Source organism: Acinonyx jubatus, chromosome C2 (assembly GCF_027475565.1).
Source record: "Acinonyx jubatus isolate Ajub_Pintada_27869175 chromosome C2, VMU_Ajub_asm_v1.0, whole genome shotgun sequence".
In the NCBI taxonomy this organism is placed as follows: Eukaryota; Metazoa; Chordata; class Mammalia; order Carnivora; family Felidae; genus Acinonyx; species Acinonyx jubatus.
In genome coordinates, this window is record NC_069384.1 from 34,114,479 (window position 1) to 34,134,175 (window position 19,697).

At 34.5% G+C, this 19,697-nt stretch overlaps 1 protein-coding gene across 3 annotated transcripts in view; it reads right to left on the minus strand.

The window, feature by feature from the left end:
• Positions 1 to 19,697, minus strand: part of GBE1 (1,4-alpha-glucan branching enzyme 1) — a 277,101-nt gene that overhangs the window by 61,698 nt on the left and 195,706 nt on the right. For all 3 annotated transcript variants that reach the window (XM_053220694.1, XM_053220693.1, XM_053220695.1), the window contains exon 12: positions 18,376 to 18,547. In XM_053220694.1, coding sequence (XP_053076669.1) covers positions 18,376 to 18,547 — 172 coding nt within the window. The remainder of the gene's footprint in view (positions 1 to 18,375; positions 18,548 to 19,697) is intronic.

A 19,697-nucleotide genomic window follows, 5' to 3' on the forward strand; every position in this document is an offset into this window, starting at 1 on the left:
TCAAGCATATGACTTTTCCTTACTTACAACATAGTTAGAACTTGGATTCATCAGGGGTGCCTGGTGGCTCAATCGGTTAAGTGTCTGACTTTGACTCAGGTCATGATCTCACGATTCATGGGTTTGAGCCCACTTTGGGCTCTGTGCTATAAGTGTGGAGCCTGCTTGGGATTCTCTCTCTTTCTCTCTCTCTCTCTCTCTCTCTCTTACTCTCTCTCTCTCTCAAATAAATACACTTAAAGAAAAAAAATAACTTGGATTTATCAAATACTTATTACATGTGCGACATCACTGAAAACTCTTATCATCATTAAATATTTTAATTGTTACAAGGGCCCAGTAAAATAGGTATCATTACTGTAATCTTTATTTTTGAGATGATAACGATGAGGCACAGAAAGATTAAGTAATGGGCAAAGATGACACCAATAGGAAGTAAAGCAGCCAGGATTAAAATTTAGGCAGAGTGTCTCCAAACCTAACTCTTAACCATTATGTTATACTGGCTCAAAATCAACATTACAAAAAGGATACTGACTCTGCAGTTTTCACTAAGTGAAATCATGCATGTGAAAATAAGTTAAAACTTTAAAAGTCTAAATAAATGCCACACACATAGAAAATGATGTGGGAGTGCATATGGGAAAAAGGACATGAATAAAAAGGATGCTGTGACTTGGCCACTGGTTGAATGTTAAGAACAAGCAAAAGGAAGGAACAACTAAAATGGATCTTACACTTTAACCACCCGCTACTGGAAAGAGATGATAATACTAATAGTAAAAACAATTCTAAAAAGGCATCAAAATTTGTTGGAGGAGGATTTCAGTTTTGGGTTCAGTGACTTTGAGGAGTTGCAAGACACCACATAGAGATCTTAGGCAGGTAGCTTCAAAATTTGTTTGTAGCTTACAACAAAAGGTTGAATTTTGAGTTGCTGGTTTCAGGACTATCTACATTAAAAAGATGTCCAAAGTCTCAAAGTAGATGAGCTTTCTGAGAAATAAAGAATAGGGAAGACATAAAAGAGGCCCAGGACAACAACTGGGCAAATATGAACATTGTAGGGAGAAACAAGACGAAAAGGAGCCTGTGGAAGAGACAGAGGAGGCACCACTGGTCGAACACAGAAGGCAGGGAAGATAAAACACAAGGAAAGCCAACAGAATCAGGTGAAAAAAAGTTCAGGGAGTGGGTGCAGAAATCTGCAAGCCAATGATGTCTTTGGAAACCAGAGTTTCCCCATTGTATAGAGGGCGGCAAGACACCTGAGTGTGAAATATGAGAAAGCAGGGTTAGCACACATAACTACATCACGAAGTGTCGCAAAGTAGTAGAGGGAAAACAGATATTAGCTTCAAAGGTTAGTAACCTATTCCTCAATTTGTAAAACGTGCATTTATGCATTTATTTATTTATTTATTATTTATTTATTTTTTAGAGAGAGACAGAGTGCCCGTGGGGGATAGGGGCAGAGAGAGATGGGGACACAGAATCCAAAGCCGGCTCTGGGCTCTGAGCTGTCAGCACAGAGCTTGACACAGAGCTTGAATCCACGAACTGTGAGATCATGACCTGAGCTGAAGTTGTACACTTAACTGAGCCACCCAGGCACCCTGTAAAACGTGCATTCTAAAGCAGTGTTTAAATTTGTTCTGATATTTTCTCAGATTCATTTCTTATTTTATTATAACTATCTTAAAAAGTGTGTATCAAAATCATGGTGAAAAGGACTACTAAGTCCAGTCCAATGCTTACTATGGATATTGCATGTTTCCAGGCACTGCAAATGGAAACATTTTATTTAAGAACAATTTAAAAACAAAAACAACTTGGGTGTCACTAATGTGTATCATCAATTTCCAGAGGAAATGCTGCTTGGTATGAAATATCTTGTGCTAACGGTCAGAAAAGAGCAAATATACTGATAATTATTTTTTAAAATGCAAAAAGAATTTTTTTCTACCAGTAAGTCATAATAATTATATTTGCCTTTTACAATTAATCTTTCCAATATAAAGCAAGGTATCACTAGGAAAATACTCCTGACTCATAAGAAAACAAGTATTCTGTGTACCCAAGTTTACATTAATAGAAAATATTGGGAAACAAGACTGTTTATACAATTGGATTTCAATGTTAAATGCTAATGTGTATAATGATCATAGTATTTTCTTCTCTAAGAAACTAATTTTCACAATATGCTTATAATAATACAGAGATATTAGAACTGTTTCTAATTTAAACATGTGACCTACAGTCAACTGATTAAATATGAATGGATATCCTTGTCTTTTACTAAAAAAATGATGTGTGTCTACAGGAAGGAAAATTACAATTTAAAAATTGTCTCTCTTTATCTTAAGCTGTCTTGGCCTTTGATGTTGTATTTGCTCAGGCAACTCTTGCCCTCGTTGAGTCAGGGGCAGCATATACTGGCTGGGGGAGGAGAAAAAAAGCAAAGAATTAAGTTGGAAGTAAGCTGGCAGCAACTGAAGAATTCCTCCCCCACCCCTCACTTTCAAAATCATTTAAAACTTAAACCTGTTCATTTTTAGCTACTTGAGAAATATTTTCCAAGGGAATAAGAACTCATCAATACTGGCTGGGAAAAATAGGAAGCCAAAGTCTTCGTTTTATTTTACACAATAGAACACTGAGTCACACGGGAATGGCTGAGCCGGGACTCAAGTCTTAACCTGTCTCTCCTACATGTAGAATGTACACATCAAACCAGAAAACTGAAATGATTATCTTGGAGACAGTTTTAAGAAACAGAACCCAGTAGGCAATACTTGAGTAGGAGGCCCAGGGGTGACAATGAATAATACAGTATTTAGTGTTTTTCAACCTTTTTGTCATCATTGCCCCCCACTCCACACTCACTCTGGAGCCTTTTCAGACATTTTTTTTTTTCTAATTGCTTCCACCTCACAAAATTTAAATACTACAGATCTGCTGTGTATGTGTTTATATGCTGCGATGCTCTGGAGGGCAAAAACTATCGTAATATCTAAGATTATTATTAATTATATTTTGCCCTCCTCTAAAATCAATTTTTACCCCCTTCAGGATGATATCACTCCTACTGAAAATGAGTGAAAAATGCGTGTGTATGAAACCAGGCAGCTAGACACGTTGCTGGAAATGGGTATACGTGGTTTCTATGCATAAAAGGTGCACATTGTCTGTGTAAGGTAGTCAAGGAATTGTTTAAATATATACCTTCCAAGAACATATAAAGAGATCCTACCTTGCCATGTGATTGCTGCCCCCTGGAATTTAGTTATATCAAGCTCTCTTCAGGAGCTGTCCCAAAGATCTGGTTCCAACAATATTGAGATCAACTAGCAAATATCATAGTAGTAGCTTTCTAACTTTGTAACCAAAAGAACATGTTCGACTATTTTTATTTATTCTGCTGATATTTATTTGGCCTCATTTGTAGGAGAACCCACATACAGAAAGAATTTAAGTCTCCAAATTAAAAGACACACACACAGAGATTACTATTAGTTCATAGAGCTTTCAGAAGACTCTTGCTTTAATAAATAAAATGTCTTTCAACAAGCCAATAAATGGATTTTTTAAAATGTACCAGGGTTATAAATGTTTATATGTTCAGCATGTGATAATTAAGTTCTCATGCCATACTACTATTTTAAGGCTAAAGCTAGGGATAAAATAAGCTGATCCTCAAAACAGTATTTTTAAGTGCACAACATTTTTACATTATAATAATAAAGAAGAAGGAAAGTTAAGAAAATATAAGATGTGGAGTGACTTTTTAACCACATACCTTAATTAACTTTTTTTATTAAACCATAGATAATTTATTGGAATGATAATCCACGATATCTGGATGTTTTCTTTGTGGAAAGGTGCTATTAAGGCTAACTAGTGTGGTGGGAAGGCAAGACCATAAAAATAACTCAGTGTGACAAGCACATATTAAATTTATTTACCCGCATTATCAGTTTGTTACTAAATATAACATGAAACTTTAACTCATGACCCATACATAATGAAGCATGACATCTATATGATTAAAGGATCGAAAAGGTATGGATTAACTAGATTTTGAAACTTTTATTTTTCTCATCTCATCTCCCCATCACAAAATTGTCATCTCAGCAAATGTCAAAATGAGACCTTTCCATGAGAGTAGTTTTGGGTGTGTTGGTGAAGATCAAATACCTATCATCTTATATTATTGAAAGTAATTCATAAGAGCCCATTTAGACCATGGTGTGCAAACAAAATTGCAAAGCTGTTTCTGGGTGATTACACCCAAGCTAAAATTCCTCTATAAAAATTGAATGTTGACTTATATTTTTAATAATAATAGTTTAAGATTTTTAGTTAAATGTCAATGGATTTCTTTAATGTGTTTTTAAAGGGAAGATAACTATTGCAGGCATTTCTACAATATAGTTATATAAACTATAGTTATGCTTTAAAGTTACACTATTATTCTTTTCTCATTTGTAGTTTCTGCTTCTACAGGTACAACTTACTTAAACAACTTTATTATATGAAAAAGTTTTCATGAAAGATAAATCAGGTGATAATTCTTTACTGTATCACAGCGCTCTTTAACAAAGCGTTTTCAATTATACCCCAAAGTATTCATTTTCTGAACTCTAAATTGAAGAAAAATTTTCCAAATGGTAGTTACAGTATAATGTGAGTTATACCTATACTACCGCATATTTTTAAAACTACATAAATCAGGCACCTGGAGCATTTTTGAGTTATGAATTGAAGTACACAGGTTGATTCAAACTTGCTCACCCAAAGAAACACATCTCTTACATGGTCCACATAGGACAAAAAAACCCTAAGTGTTTGGTTACAGAGGATGCAGTGAAAATAACTTACCTAAGTAATATAATGTTATTTTTATCTAATATTACATAACTTAGAGAGAGTTGACCATTAAATATCTCTTTCATTTCAGTTAACAATCAGTTTCATTTCAGTTAATAATCTGAATGATGCTAGTATCTGTGTGGCCCTGAAAAATGTCCACTTTATTTTCTTCATAATCTTCAGAAAAATATTACTCAAAAAATGAAGTAAATGATTTTGAGCCCATGCACAGGGGATACATCTAATTTACACAGTGTTGTGAACAGTGTGGAAAGAATTTAGACCTACAATTTTAAACCAATTTTAAAGAATTCTGGTAGCAGAAAATCTCGCAGTGTTATATTTAGTTTGAGGTGACTGCCCCTCAAATCTATCTTTCACACTTTTAGTTGAGTAACATATCTAAACTGTGGATCTGACTCTGTCAATCTCCTATAAAACCCTTCACTAGTTCTCTAGGACTTGGCCTCCGCTTCCATCTACAGCCTTCTCTCTTACCACTCATGTTCTAAATTAATGGGTCCCTCATTCAGTTTCACCTTCTTAGCTTTGTGTAGGCACCACTCCAGTGAGGGATCAGGATAGAGAGGAAAGGGATACTTCTAACTCAACCCCTCTCACCACAGTAAGCCTCTCCTGACAGCACAAACCCTTCCTTTCCTATCATTTCAGTGTTCTTCCAGAACTTGGTTCTGTGCAGAATGTTCAGGTAACAGATGTCACCTAACACACCTATCTCTGTCTGCTTTGTCTGTAAGCGAAGGGGACTAACAAGTGATTTGTAAAATTGGCTCAAAATTTGGAAATAGGTCACTTTCTCCCTTGATTTGTTTGATTCATGTCCTCTGAATGAATGTCTCTGGTCAGAGATCTGCCAATACTACCACCCATCTCAGCATTCATTTCAGATAAAGTAATAATACTGGCTTGTATGGGGCAGTGTGTTTTAGAGGCAGACAGAGCTGGGTTCAAATTCTGACTCCTGTATTAAAGATTTAACCTTTCATTTTCCTCATGTGTGAAATGAAGGGAATCATTCCTACTTCTCAGGGTTGCAGGGCTGCAATTCAGACTTAAATGACATAAGTAAAACATTTAGCATACTGCCTTGCTCAGGGTAAATGTTCAAGATGTAGCTATTTTAAGAACAGTATGCTCAAAGACGCTAATGTGACAATAACATGTCAAATGAAGACAAGTCACTCAAATAATCTGCATCCTGCAAACCCTCAAGGAAAATATATTCTCAAAGAGAAACCTATGTTTCTCTAGTGAAAAAAATAAAAAAGACTATGTTTTCCAAAGAACTTAGAAAACATATATTTACTATTCTTTACTATTAACTGAGATTATTGTATATGGTTCACCTTCCTGCTTTGTTTTGGGAGTGAGCTGGGGTAAGGTAAGACTCAGAAAATGATTTAAAGTTTTAGAGACAAAGGAATTTATCTTTTAAATTCTTGCCTCCTTTTGGCAAGTAGCTGAGGAGAAAGGGTGCCACAGCAGATTATTTGTGTTTAGAGCACTCACAACCACATTCTAATAGATGACAACCACATAGCTCACCAGCTCTAGCAATGCAGAATCAATCACATTTTGCATCCTATGGTCATAAGGATATTTACAATCCACTTGAATAGTACTGGAAGAATCAGCATTTACTCTTTGATCTAAACAACAACAACAACAACAACAACAACAACTCTCTGATCGATTATTTATGGAAGGAAGATCTACGATTTCTTAAAAACCTCTAGAAACCTATGGAAAGTGCTAAGAGACTATGAGCCAAATAATAAAACTTACTATGTAATAAAAGTGGAAAGGAGAGAATTAGTGAAGGTAGCAAATAATTCAAGAGCCTAACACCACAGAAGAACTATTTTGAAGCATGAAGAAAATACAGACCATGGGATGGGGTGGGTTGAGTGGGATACTATTCATTTACTGTCATCTCATTTGGGAAGATTCCATCAATAACATGAGGTTATCACTTAAATAGATCTTTGGGTTGGATTGGGAGGAGGCTTAATTGAAGACATAAGACTAAATTAGAAATTCAGGGCTAGGTATAACGCCCATTATATATTAATTTATCTTTACTCCCATCTCCTAGGATAACATCCTATTCGTCCCTTCTTAGAAAGACAAGCAATGTGATAGAGGATCCTGGACCTAGCTGATTTTCTGAATTTAGGGGAAGCTCTGGTGAGACACTAAAGCTCATGAAATGAGGCTTTGGAGTTGTTCCAAAATGTTAGGTAATATAGTAATAAAGAAGGTTTGATACAATTTCTGTATTTCTAAAAATTGTTGAAGTAGATAGTACTGCAAACTCAACCATCTACAGCTCAACAATGGAGCTGGTGAGGTTTATATACTAGGGGTCTCCTTCTAATCCAGGGCTATGTAAATAGTGAGTCCATTCAGTGGTATGTATATGTTTATCCATGTGTGTTTACATATACATATGTGTATATATTCAGTGTGTGTGTGTCTGTGTGTGTGTGTGTGTGTGTGTGTTAGCCTAAGAGCAAAGAATTCAGATACTCATTTTATTTTTTTTTATTTTATTTAAAAAAATTTTTTTAATGTTTATTTTTGAGACAGAGAGAGACAGAGCATGAACAGGGGAGGGTCAGAGATAGAGGGAGACACAGAATCCGAAACAGGCTCCAGGCTCTGAGCTGTCAGCACAGAGCCTGACGCGGGGCTCGAACCCCTGGACCACAAGATCATGACCTGAGCCGAAGTCGGATGTTTAACCGACTGAGCCACCCAGGCGCCCCTCAGATACTCATTTTAGAAGAAAAAAAAAAAGTGCTCCTTTCACCGGGGCTTATTCTAAGATCCAGGCCTACTGCATTATTTTGTTCAATTAGGAAATATGCCATGTGGCCTCCAAGTTGAAATTTCTACTTGTGATTACCTCACCTTGAGGAGATAGAGATGAAAAGAAAAACAAGTGCCTTCCTATACACAGGAATTTTCTTTTTTTATGATGATATGATGATAGACCTTCACTAGGAGAAAGATCAATGTCCTCGATGGTAGGTTCTGGTTTAAAGTTCATAACACATGAGGGATAACATTGCACAGATTAGCATGTTGTGCACAGAAAAAAACTTTATTTTACCAACAAGTCTTTGTAATGAAAATAAACAAGTAAACTGATGACAATAATTAATATCTGCACTTTTCTGGCAAGGATTTGTAGAAATAAACCAAAGAGAAAAGTTCCTGTCTGGTATAAAGAGCTTAGAGGAAAAGGACCAGAGAGCAGTAGACCTTGCAGTGGATTCCACCCCACTGCTCTCTATCTGGAACTTCAGGAGGAGGTCAGCCCAGCTGAACAGCAGTTCAGGGAGAACCAGTGACACCACACACACACCGACAACCACTGACAACCACACACACACCGACAACCACTGACAACCACACACATCCCCAAAGAAGAAATGCAGGGACCATATAAGTATCCTACCCTGAGAACAAGGCTGAAAGAATTAAGAACAGAGAGTTAGGTTCAGTTGCTTCTTTGTTCCCCTCAAAATCCAGATTTCTAGTAGGCTCTTTTCCTATTGTAAAGGTGTGATGTACTCAATTTGGTCAATGTGAGTAGGCAATAGGAAAAATGTGCACTAAATTACATTAGAAGCATTTCCCATTAGGCGAACACATAATGTTTCTTGAAAGTGACTGTTCTCCCAGGTTATGATCCCCAGTGAAGATTTGAAGGTTCTTTTGTGAAAAGTAACCTGGCAGAAAGAACACGTCTGGGGCAGAGGAGGGCATTTAATTCCATGGGGAGAGTGAGAAGAGATTCCATCTGCTAACTTCCAGGGATTCTGGATCTGTCTGTTCCATAGTATGGACCTATCTCTGGCCCAATCTTTTTTTTTTTTTTGCATTTCCCTCAATCAGTTGAGTGTATCTCTATGCTGTATCTCCACATATTAAAACCATTTGGTGAGTTTTATAAAAATTATTACTGTTGGAAATTCACACTCAGTGACTCTAGCTCAAATAGTTGGTGTGGGGCTCAGGCTTCACTATTTAAAGCTCCCTAGGTAACTGTAGCTGTACTTCCTTAACTCTTAGCACAATGTCAAACTCATGGTAAGTTCTCATCGAATACCAGCTAAAATTGTTTATCAGTGTGCTGTGAATTAAACTGGAGCCATTGCTTTTAAGTCTATGCCATTTAAAAAAGATGCTATTTGTGTCTCTGAGATTTTAACAGGGCTTTGTGCCATTCACAACTGCTCATATTGAGAATTTTGCAGTTTTTCACAGCTCAGTTTTAGAGACATCTACTAGTCCTGTTACATTCAGTAAACTTGCCCCAACAAGCTAGGAGAAAATGCCAAAAATTAGCACTCCTACTGTTCAGGAGAGTGTGTTTTGTCTTCCTATAACTGCTTCAATTCCAGTGCTTAGCAGGAAGACATTTAAATTTTTATTGTATTCCTATCTATCAAAAAAAATAAGAATTTACAAGTTTGACACTAAACAATCACAGATGGAAGATTTGAAGTAAGATCACACATTTTACACTGAAGTATAATGTAGCTATCGGTAAATGCAGACTGACAGGACAAAATCCACCCAACTTTCCCCGTGACTTTAGGGAGAATGTAGCATCTTCATTGAAGAATGTCCCGCAAAATTTCAAATGTCAAAATACAATATAATATGTTGAGAAAATTCTTCAAATTTAGTAATAGAAATTTCATGACACTGCTGAGAGAGAAAATTGCCAGTTTGTAATTATGCCTCTTTCTCCACAGGTATCACTCATTACAGAAACCAGAATAACATCATGGTAATGAGATTCCTAAACAAGAAAGTAGTAAAAACACATGCACACATATCAGATGACCCACATTATGGACAAAATATAGTTTGCTCTCTATTGTCATGATTTTAGTTTGCTCATAAATAGAGCAAACCATGTGAGAGAAAAGCAGAAAAAGGCTCTGATTTAAATTTTACCTATTGATATAAATATATTGGAGAAAGCTTCTCGATACTAAGCAGGAAAATTCCAGGAGCACCCTCAATCGTATTTGCTTTGCTTGCTTATAGGAAGTCCAAGTCCAGCCTTCTGGTCGTTAACTGACAGTTGGACTCACTACCCACCATCATCTGTCCCAACTATTCTTCTCTGCCCCCAACATCCTTCTTTTGTGCCTTCGATGATTTCTGTTTTATAAACAGAGAACTTTCCCGTATCTTGTACATCATCTTAGAATTCTCTTTACTTCCTAGCCTTAAGAATCACCTGAGACTCTTTTAAAAATTCCAAAGCTCAAGCTATGCCCAAGACCAATTCAATCTCAATTTCTAGTATTTTTTTTTAAACTCCACACGTTATTCCAATGTGCAATTTTAAGAACCAGTGATTTATTGGTTCTCTATTATATGAATTATTTTCTAATACTTTCAAAACTTGTCCCTCTTTTTGACAGATGCCTGACAAAATCCTTCATGATTAACCATGCCTTCTAGAAAAAAAGTCACACAATCAAAAGGCTGACTCAATTTATAGTCTTGACTACAAATCTGAAAAACATCATTCAATATTACCTGTATATCCTACTATGGTTCCTTCGTATTTGCACACCTGGAGTGATGTATTTCATGCTTCTACTTTTTTCTCACATGTCACTTATTCCTTCCACACTCAGATGATGACCTCACTTGAGAGTATAAAGCTAGCAAGCCTGAACTCTTTGACTTCACACAACTCCACTTACAAACAACTTACACTTCTATCCAGAAACTGACATGGAAATAATGAATTTAACTTGAATGAATGAATGAGCAAACACACCAACAAGTTCGAGTCTCACCGGTTCCAGATTATTTCTGACATTTCAGTTTATGCATTAACATCTGATGTCATGGGGAATATTGTGTTTTATGATTACAACATCGGTTTTCAGTTTTCTAGACTATTGTGCTGTATTATATTAGTGAAACATTACTAGTTTTGTTGATTTAACTCTGCTAGTTCAGTATTTTTTAAATGAGAAATTTGAATCATTTATGTTTTGAGATATACCCAGAGAGTTATATGCAGCATTAATATTTCAAATTGAATGAAGGTGCACTCATTTAGAAAATGTTCTTCTATAACACTATCCCCAAGAGGAAGAAAATGACAACCGAGAAAGCAAAGCTTCTGTTGCAAGAATAATTCTTACTTTAGTTCAAAGGCTTTCTGAACAAGTGGAATATGAACATGCCAGTGCTGAAAGTGATGCATTCACTCTGCATTTGAATCTCTATCTATAGATGATAAAACTAAAGTAGATGAAGTCAAATCAGAGGGGAAAACAAAACTTCCTTTGAAACAAAACTGGCAGCAAGCTCCCAATAAAAAGATTTGCAGTCCCTATCCTCCCCACCCACCCCCAAAAAAGGTATTTGAAAAGATTTTCTTAAAGCTATTCCATAAGACACCTGATTACCTGAAAATGAAGAAAATATTTGGAGTTAGTTGTTTCAGGTAACTTTCTCTTTACCACTGCCTAGTCTAGGACAGGGTTACAGAGAGCTTTCTGAAAAGCCACAACATTTTTCACCAAAACCAGCTTGAAATTCAGTGATGGCAACATTTTAATGCAGTTTATTTTTGAAATTTACATTTAAAAAACTATTAAATGATATTATTTCATTTTCAAATTTAGGGTTAAATTTTCTTCATTTACTTTGTATAGCTGATTCTTAAAATTACATTCTGCCAATATTTTAAATCTGCAAGGTATGTGGTTAATGCTTAGATTTTAATTTATGTTCTACTTGATATGGTGAAATGTTTATATACATTTACATTTAAAATTACTTTCTTTTCTTTTTCTAAACAGTCTTTAACAAAAAATACTGTCAATGATATTATTTTGGCATTATATGAAATTAATACTGTGGTAGTTCCCCTTATCTTCAGGGGATATTTTCCAAGAGTCTTAGTGGATGCATGAAATCACAGATGGTACCAAACCCTACATCTACTATGTTTTTTCCTATATATACATACATACATACCTATAATAACATTTATTTCATAAGTTAGGCACAATAAGAGATTAACAAGAATAACAAATAATAAAAGAGAACAATTATAGCAATATATTGCAATAAAAGTTATGTAAATGTAGTCTCTTTCTTCATATATCTTATTGTACTAACGCTTTTTCCTCGTTATGATGTGATATGATAAAATGCCTACATGATGAAATGAAATGAGGTGAATGAAAGTAGGCAATGTGACACAACTTTAGGCTACTATTGACTCTGACAATAGGTTCAGAAAGAGAATCATCTGCTTCCAGATGGAACTGGGTGGTAAACTGAAACTGTGGAAAGCAGAATTGCAGATAAGGGGGGGACCACTGTACCCACATTGAGGTTTTTCCCTAGTGTTGTGATCACTGAACATGGTAGCACATGTACTTGCCTGCCCACACCTCTTTATAGCAATTCCTGATAAGTCACATGGTGAGGTCATGTGACTACTCCCTCTCCTTCAGAAGACTGGATTAGGAAACAGTAGTACTCCCAAAAGAACAAAATAGTTCCCAGAAAACTGGGCAAAACATATCCTTATCCTCACTTCTCCTTTGAATGGCTTTGGCAGTTCATCTACATGCAATTAACATATACTTACTGAGGTTATCTTATATGTATAGCAGATATTTTTTATATTTATTTTTAAACTATTAAGCATTCTTAAATAACCAATGATTATAATGGTAGCAAAGGTTTATCCATATAGATTACCAATAATCTTATATCTTATTTTTCCAATCTGTATTCTTTCAGTTATATTATAAACAGAGGGGAAAAAAAAAAAAAAAGTAAACCATAAAGCCATTCAATCATGAATACCGGGTCTTCCTTGTTGAAGAATTCATGATAATTTAAAGTGATGACAACCATATTTTTTCATTAAAATTTCCAATCAATGAGTGATCACTCATTTCATTTCCTTAGACCCCGGTTTTTTCATTTATTTGATGTTTACTATTCCAAAATGACCTAGTCCTACTTAGACTTACTGATTTCATTATAGAGCTTTCTTGTGCCTTTCTATTCTAATCTAACCGAAGTAGCTCATAAATTCTACCGACAATCTTTTAACCCAGTTTCCTACATATTTATATGACATTTTCTACTTATCTCTATCACTGTATCTAATACATGTGGTAGTATAAAGACACTTGTCTGTTTACTTGTCTGTATTCCCTTTTGAGTTTTGAGACCTTGAGGGCAAGAGCTATTTTTCAACTCAGAATATCTTCCACTTAGCAACACTTGGTACATAGTAGATACATATAAACTTTGAAGAATGAAGGAATTTTATAAATTGTGTTAAAACACATTCTGGAATGTGTTATGAATATGTTAAATTTATAGTTTAAATTGATACATATCTCAAATTTACTAACTTTTAAAACTGAATTTGCTTTAAGTTAATCTGCCTTCTTTCTCTCTGCTTCTGTGTACACAGAAATTCTCTGTACAGGCATGTCAGAAAAACATATTAAGTTTTATCTAATGCACAAACTAACATGCAAATGCCATATAAGAGATAATAATAAATGCTAACCAATCAATATATATCCTAGAAATCATCCTAGAAATTAAAACTAGCTGAGGTTACCCTCAGACCTCCTCATATATGAAAGATAAGTAAGGTGTTTGGGTAGCAATATTCAATGAATGTCACTATGAATTGAAAACAAAAAAAATATATATATTATTTAGTCTTAGTGAGACTAACTACAGAAATGGCTTCATTTACCACATATATCAACTTGGAAAATGTCATTTGATTTTTAACAAAGAATTCTTACACTTACTGATGTTTTAAAGAGGAAATGAATTAAACATTTTAATAAACTTTTATATTAAACAACGTACCATCAGGCAAAATTATAAAACAATACTCTTAGATGAAATTGGAACATCAGTATCTGGGACCTATTTATTTAATGGAATAACTAATAATATTAAAAATAGCTAATTAAAAATAGTGAACTAAAAATAGTTAATTTTATTTTTTTTTTTATTATTTATTTTTTTAAATTTTTTTTTCAACGTTTATTTATTTTTGAGACAGAGAGAGGCAGAGCATGAACAGGGGAGGGGCAGAGAGAGAGGGAGACACAGAATCTGAAACAGGCTGCAGGCTCTGAGCAGTCAGCACAGAGCCGACGCGGAGCTCGAACTCACGGGCGGTGAGATCATGACCTGAGCGGAAGTCCGACGCTTAACCGACCAAGCCACCCAGGCGCCCCAAAAATAGTTAATTTTAATTGAAACTTAATTTAAATAAAAGTTAACTATGAGCTATGTGCCCCTGGCAATATTCTGAGTCTTGTATCTATATTAAATTGCTTTACCTTCAAAACAATCCTCTGTGGCAGGCGCTGCTCCATTTTACCACTGAACAAAGGCCCAGAATGGTAATGCGTCCTACACAAGTCACACAGCTAGAAATCTTGGATCCCACTCAGATAGTTTTCTTAAACACTATGATCTACCTCTTCCTAAAATATATTCATTAATTATACTTTGGTGGCTAATCTACATATTGACATAGATTCTTTTTTTTTTTTTTTCCTTAAATATTCTCAAACTGGAAATCAGAAGAAAGAGACAACTGACAAGCTGCTGTCATTTTCTGGCTGTACAACATTAGTTGTGTCTCTTTACCTTCGTTAATTACAGTTGCAGCAAAATGGGACTTGTGACATTGACCTAGCACACCTTAATACTTGTCTAACTTTCTCTCCAGGTTTCTTTTGAACTAAGAAAGCACTAAGTTAGATGATGCATATGAAAATGCTTTAGAAAGAAAATGCTTTAGAAAATGCTTTAGAAAGAAGATGCTTTAGAAATGCCAATATAAATTTACTTTTATTCATATTTATTATTTTATCTCTTGTATGATCAGTGATATAAAAATATAAAACATATAAAAATAATTTAACCATCCCTGCTCCCCTCTCCTGTATTTGATTCTTTCATATGACTGCATTGTAGAAGAATAAGAAATATAAATGTATTTATTCATAACTAATTAAAAAATAATCTAGCAAATAAAAAATTCACAGCAAATATTGTTCTGCTTTAAACAGAGTGAAAGAATTTGTTGAAATTCAAAATTGTTCTGCTTTAAACAGAGTGAAAGAATTTGTTGAAATTCAAAATTGGAAGTATATAAGGCAAAAAAACAAGCAAAACAAAACAAGTCAGCCAAATTGATATCATTCTGAAAAAAGTCAGTATTGGCCTTAATGATTTGTGATGAATAGAATACATATCTAAGTGCCTAATGAATTTATGTACAATGTTTTAATAAAAAAACTATAAAAATGTGTTGTTTTCTTTTCTTAATTCATTCTTCTTCTACTAAAGGAAAATAATAAAAAAAAAAATTCCAGAAAGCTAACAAGTTTAAAAATGCCTAAAATATGAATAAACAACCAGATTGCTCCTCAGTCTTAAAAAAATTTCTTAAATTGATCTTTTTAAATATTAATTTCTTATATGCCACTTGAAAAAAAATTACTCTACTTACAACTACAACTGGTGATTGCAGCTAATGAACTACTGCTAAAAATATTACAAGGTAATATTTTATTTATATATACATCTACCTATTTATTACATACATATACATCTACCTGATATCCTTTTTTAGAAAAATGTGGAAGCCTTGTGATGTGCTGCTAGATATTATGCCAGACTAGTTCCTGGAGATATAATAGTGAATAAGATACAGATGACCCCTATTTTCACTGAGTTTTAAATTTACCAAGGGAGTCATATATTTAATAGTTTTTCAAACGTAATTTTGTTAAGTGCCATGAAAGGTAAGGATAGGGTAATATAAAAATGTGTAACAGGGGAAACTGGAGTAGCATGAGGCTTTAGGGAATGCTTCCCCAAGGCAATGAGATTTGCAGAGGAAGGATTTGGTCAGGTATGGGAGGGGGTGTTTGAGTGGAATGATTTCAAGCAAAATGTATAGAGCTCAGAGTGGAAGGAGGTTGGTACATTCAGTGAACTGAAAGAAGGCTTGCTTGGCTGGAGCAGAGCAATCAACAGGGAGACCCACAGGAGACCATTCATGCGAGACTTACAGGTCAGCTGGAGGGCACTAGTCATTGAAGCCATTAAGCAGGACAGTGACATGATCAGGAAATGGAAAAAGAAAATATTTGAAGTCATGATAGCTCATAGGGAAAGATTTCATAAAACAACATCAATAATCAGAAATTATAGAGCTACTCGGAGATTATTGATTTTAAAGTTTGCACAGAAATGCTAGATTTAGATAAGATAATAAGACAGATGGAATAAAAAAAAATAGGTGTATACTGGTGTTAAACATTAGAAGCCATTTGTTTTAAGGACACAAGAATAAAACGTCAAAGATCTTAGTTCTACATCAAAGAATAATTTCCAGATTAGATTTGATACCACAAATATGCTCACTTTATAGGCCTTATAGAAAGAGGTGTTAGAAACAATTATGTTTCTTTATTGTTACTATGGGAAGAGTTTCCAAAACAGAACAGATGCTCAGCCTGTCTTAGGAGGAATATATATTTCACAAAGCTTATGAGTTACTGAGATTTGTTAATGTCCTGGCTGTCCAAGACCCATTTTTACCATTATGGAATATACACCAAGAGTCAGAGGAAATCATTCTTATTACGAATTTGCATCAGACCTTTCTTATTTAAAAGTTATCAACATTTATTTAACTAGGACCATTAAGCTCCATCATCTGTGGATAGACCATTTTACTCTGAAATTTGCCTGAAGGTTCTGTTATGCACTTCAGGCTAGAACTGTCTTTGGCAAAGAAGGATAGTCTCAGGTAAAGGACTTTATTAAGTACTTCAAACTACTGACACTCTCTACTCAAAGGTACAGCCTCTTAGTTGACAATGCTTACACAATTTCCAGACTAAAGCAGTAAACTGAGTCAGGTTACTAGAGTTCTTGAATGCAGTGGGTTTCTAGAATTAATGACATAGGACTGAATTAATGACATAGGACTGGCTGCATAAACTCAGAGATGTTCTTTTATTTCGGTTCTCTGTTTGGAAAACTGTTTCATTTCCACACATACAAGGAAGCCCTCTCAGTTTCTATTTAAGCTTAGACTGTAACAACTTAATTAACTGCTTTTATAAATGAAATGAAACATTAAAAAAATCTCGCACTAAAACCTCAGCTCTCCTTACATGGTGACACAGTTATTTACATACGTTCATGGATTCTATCTTTTTCTCAGGATATAATTGAATGAATTGATTGTGCAACTAAGTTCTTACTAGGATGGCTATATTTGTGGACAATGTTCACAGAGTCAGGGAGGACCAGTTGCTTTTAAGCAACTGAGGATGATTTTACTTATGGTATCATGCCTGCAAAGTCCGCTCAGGAAACCTGGCCTGTGGCATGGCTGACACAGTGCAGTCCCTCAGGTCAGGAAGGTCACTTCCAGACAGTTTAGGAATATTAACAAATTTCTGTGATCCTAAGAGGAGAGGAATACACCCAAGGGTACAGTCCATACGGGTGAAATCTGGTGCATAAAGGGTTGGGCTTGCTAACCTCAAGTTAGCAAACAATAGAGACTATTTATTTATTTAACAATAGAGACTTTTAAAAGTCCAACCAGAGGTTCCTTATAAAAAATTTCCAGATAGAAATGAATTAACTTGAAGCGCTAAGGCTTTTACTTTAGAAAAATAAGTCAGCCTCCCACATACACTTCCCGTCTAAAAATGATGAAATCTCCTAAAACTCAAATTCTCAAATAATCGTTGTTGACCAAACAGAACAGAAAATATTAGTTGATTTCTATATTGTAGCATTCAACATCCTTCAGACAACAATGACCTTGGAATACTCTTATTTTTAAAATACTCTTCTATTTTTAATACTAAAATATTAAATATTTTAATAAAATAGTCTTCCTATTTTTAAAATAAATACACATTTCATTTTTGTACATCACATATTCTTAGTCTTGGTTTTCACATTTACCATAGAAGCATGCTGGTGTACAATTACCTCAAAGACCAATAATCTTAGCTGAATATGTTATGATATGACAATGATATCTTTCTTATGTTCAATATGTGTGAACACTAAAGTAATAAAATAAACTCAAATGATGAAATTCAGAATAATAACGCTAAGCTTTAAAAATAGTTCACGCCACTTGTTGACAAACCATTACATAAAGTGCCAGCTATCGCTGTACTTTGGTATTGTATATTAGTATAACAATGATCATACAGTAATTTAATTTCTGCAGTTTATATGTGACAGTGTATTAAAAAAATAAAGTTGTAATTTTTTATTTTAAACCTGAACAGCCAATTCAAAACATTCTACGTGATTTATGTTATATGTAATATTAGTTAACATTCTGAACACAGATGGGATATGTGTTCAACTCTTACTTACCCATGAAATTGAGATAGCCTTCTCCACCGAGAGCATGAGTAATGAGTCGAATCATTTTATGAAGCTGTATTCCACGATCAATAACTGGAGTAAACGGGGTCAGAACACTCATGTTGGTATACATTTCAGCATCCATCAACCAAAATGCCAGTGTCTTATCCCCAACTAGTGCCTATAGAAATAAAAGTCACTGAGATAAATGCAAAGACTAGGTACTAAGCAGTTTTAATTTGCACTAGAGTAGCATGTGATTACATAGGATGGGAAACCATCTAGGAGAGGGTGTTAGAATTAGTATTAATTTCATGTATTTTCCAATAGTTGCTTTCTACACTGAAGGTGAACTGGTATAATCATGTGAGCTGGTCAGAGATCAATGCATCTATTTCCAGGACTGGTTTTTATTTTTAAAGAGCTTAGTGAAAACTCAGGATAAGCCGCTTAAATATTTGTTATATCTGAACTGATGCTTCGAGTTTTCTGAAATTGGAATAAACATTTATTATAATTGTTGAGAATACTAAATAAACTTTAAAAATAGTTTGCATTACCATTTTATTTGTTTTCACAGAATGGAAGATTTTCTTAAAAATCATTTCTATATATTTATATTTATGTATATGTATTTATATACATAAAATATGTACATAAATATACTAAAATGGACCCTATTCTCCTTCAGCAGAGGGTTGACAGCTTTTTCTTAAAATGTAAAATTTGTTTTCTCATAGAATCTGCCATCTAATCTAAAATTAGTTTGTTTTATTTTATTAAAAAAATTTTTTTAACGTTTTATTTATTTTTGAGACAGAGAGAGACAGAGCATGAACAGGGGAGGGTCAGAGAGAGAGGGAGACACAGAATCTGAAACAGGCTCCAGGCTCTGAGCGGTCAGCACAGAGACCGACGCGGCTCGAACCCACGGACCACGAGATCATGCCCTGAGCCGAAGTCGGATGCTTAACCGACTGAGCCACCCGGACGCCCCAAAATTAGTTTGTTTTATATGAAAATATAACAGTTGGTAAATGGGGCAGGTAACTCAGAAACATACTGAGTGGAAGAGAGGCCTCTTAATAATCCAAAATTTTATGGCTAAAAATGGCTAACTAACACAAAATGTTTTTTACTGACAAAAATAATTTATAGTGAAACATACAATAGAGCATAAACTGTAATCTCCTTATCCTATTATAATAATTTTCATTTTTAGAAAAATATTTTTACTTATAAACCTATTTTAATCTCAAATCTATTTTGATTAAAATGATTTTTCTTTAAAATACTGTTTCAAGACTATCTACTCATTCTGTCAGTCTTGT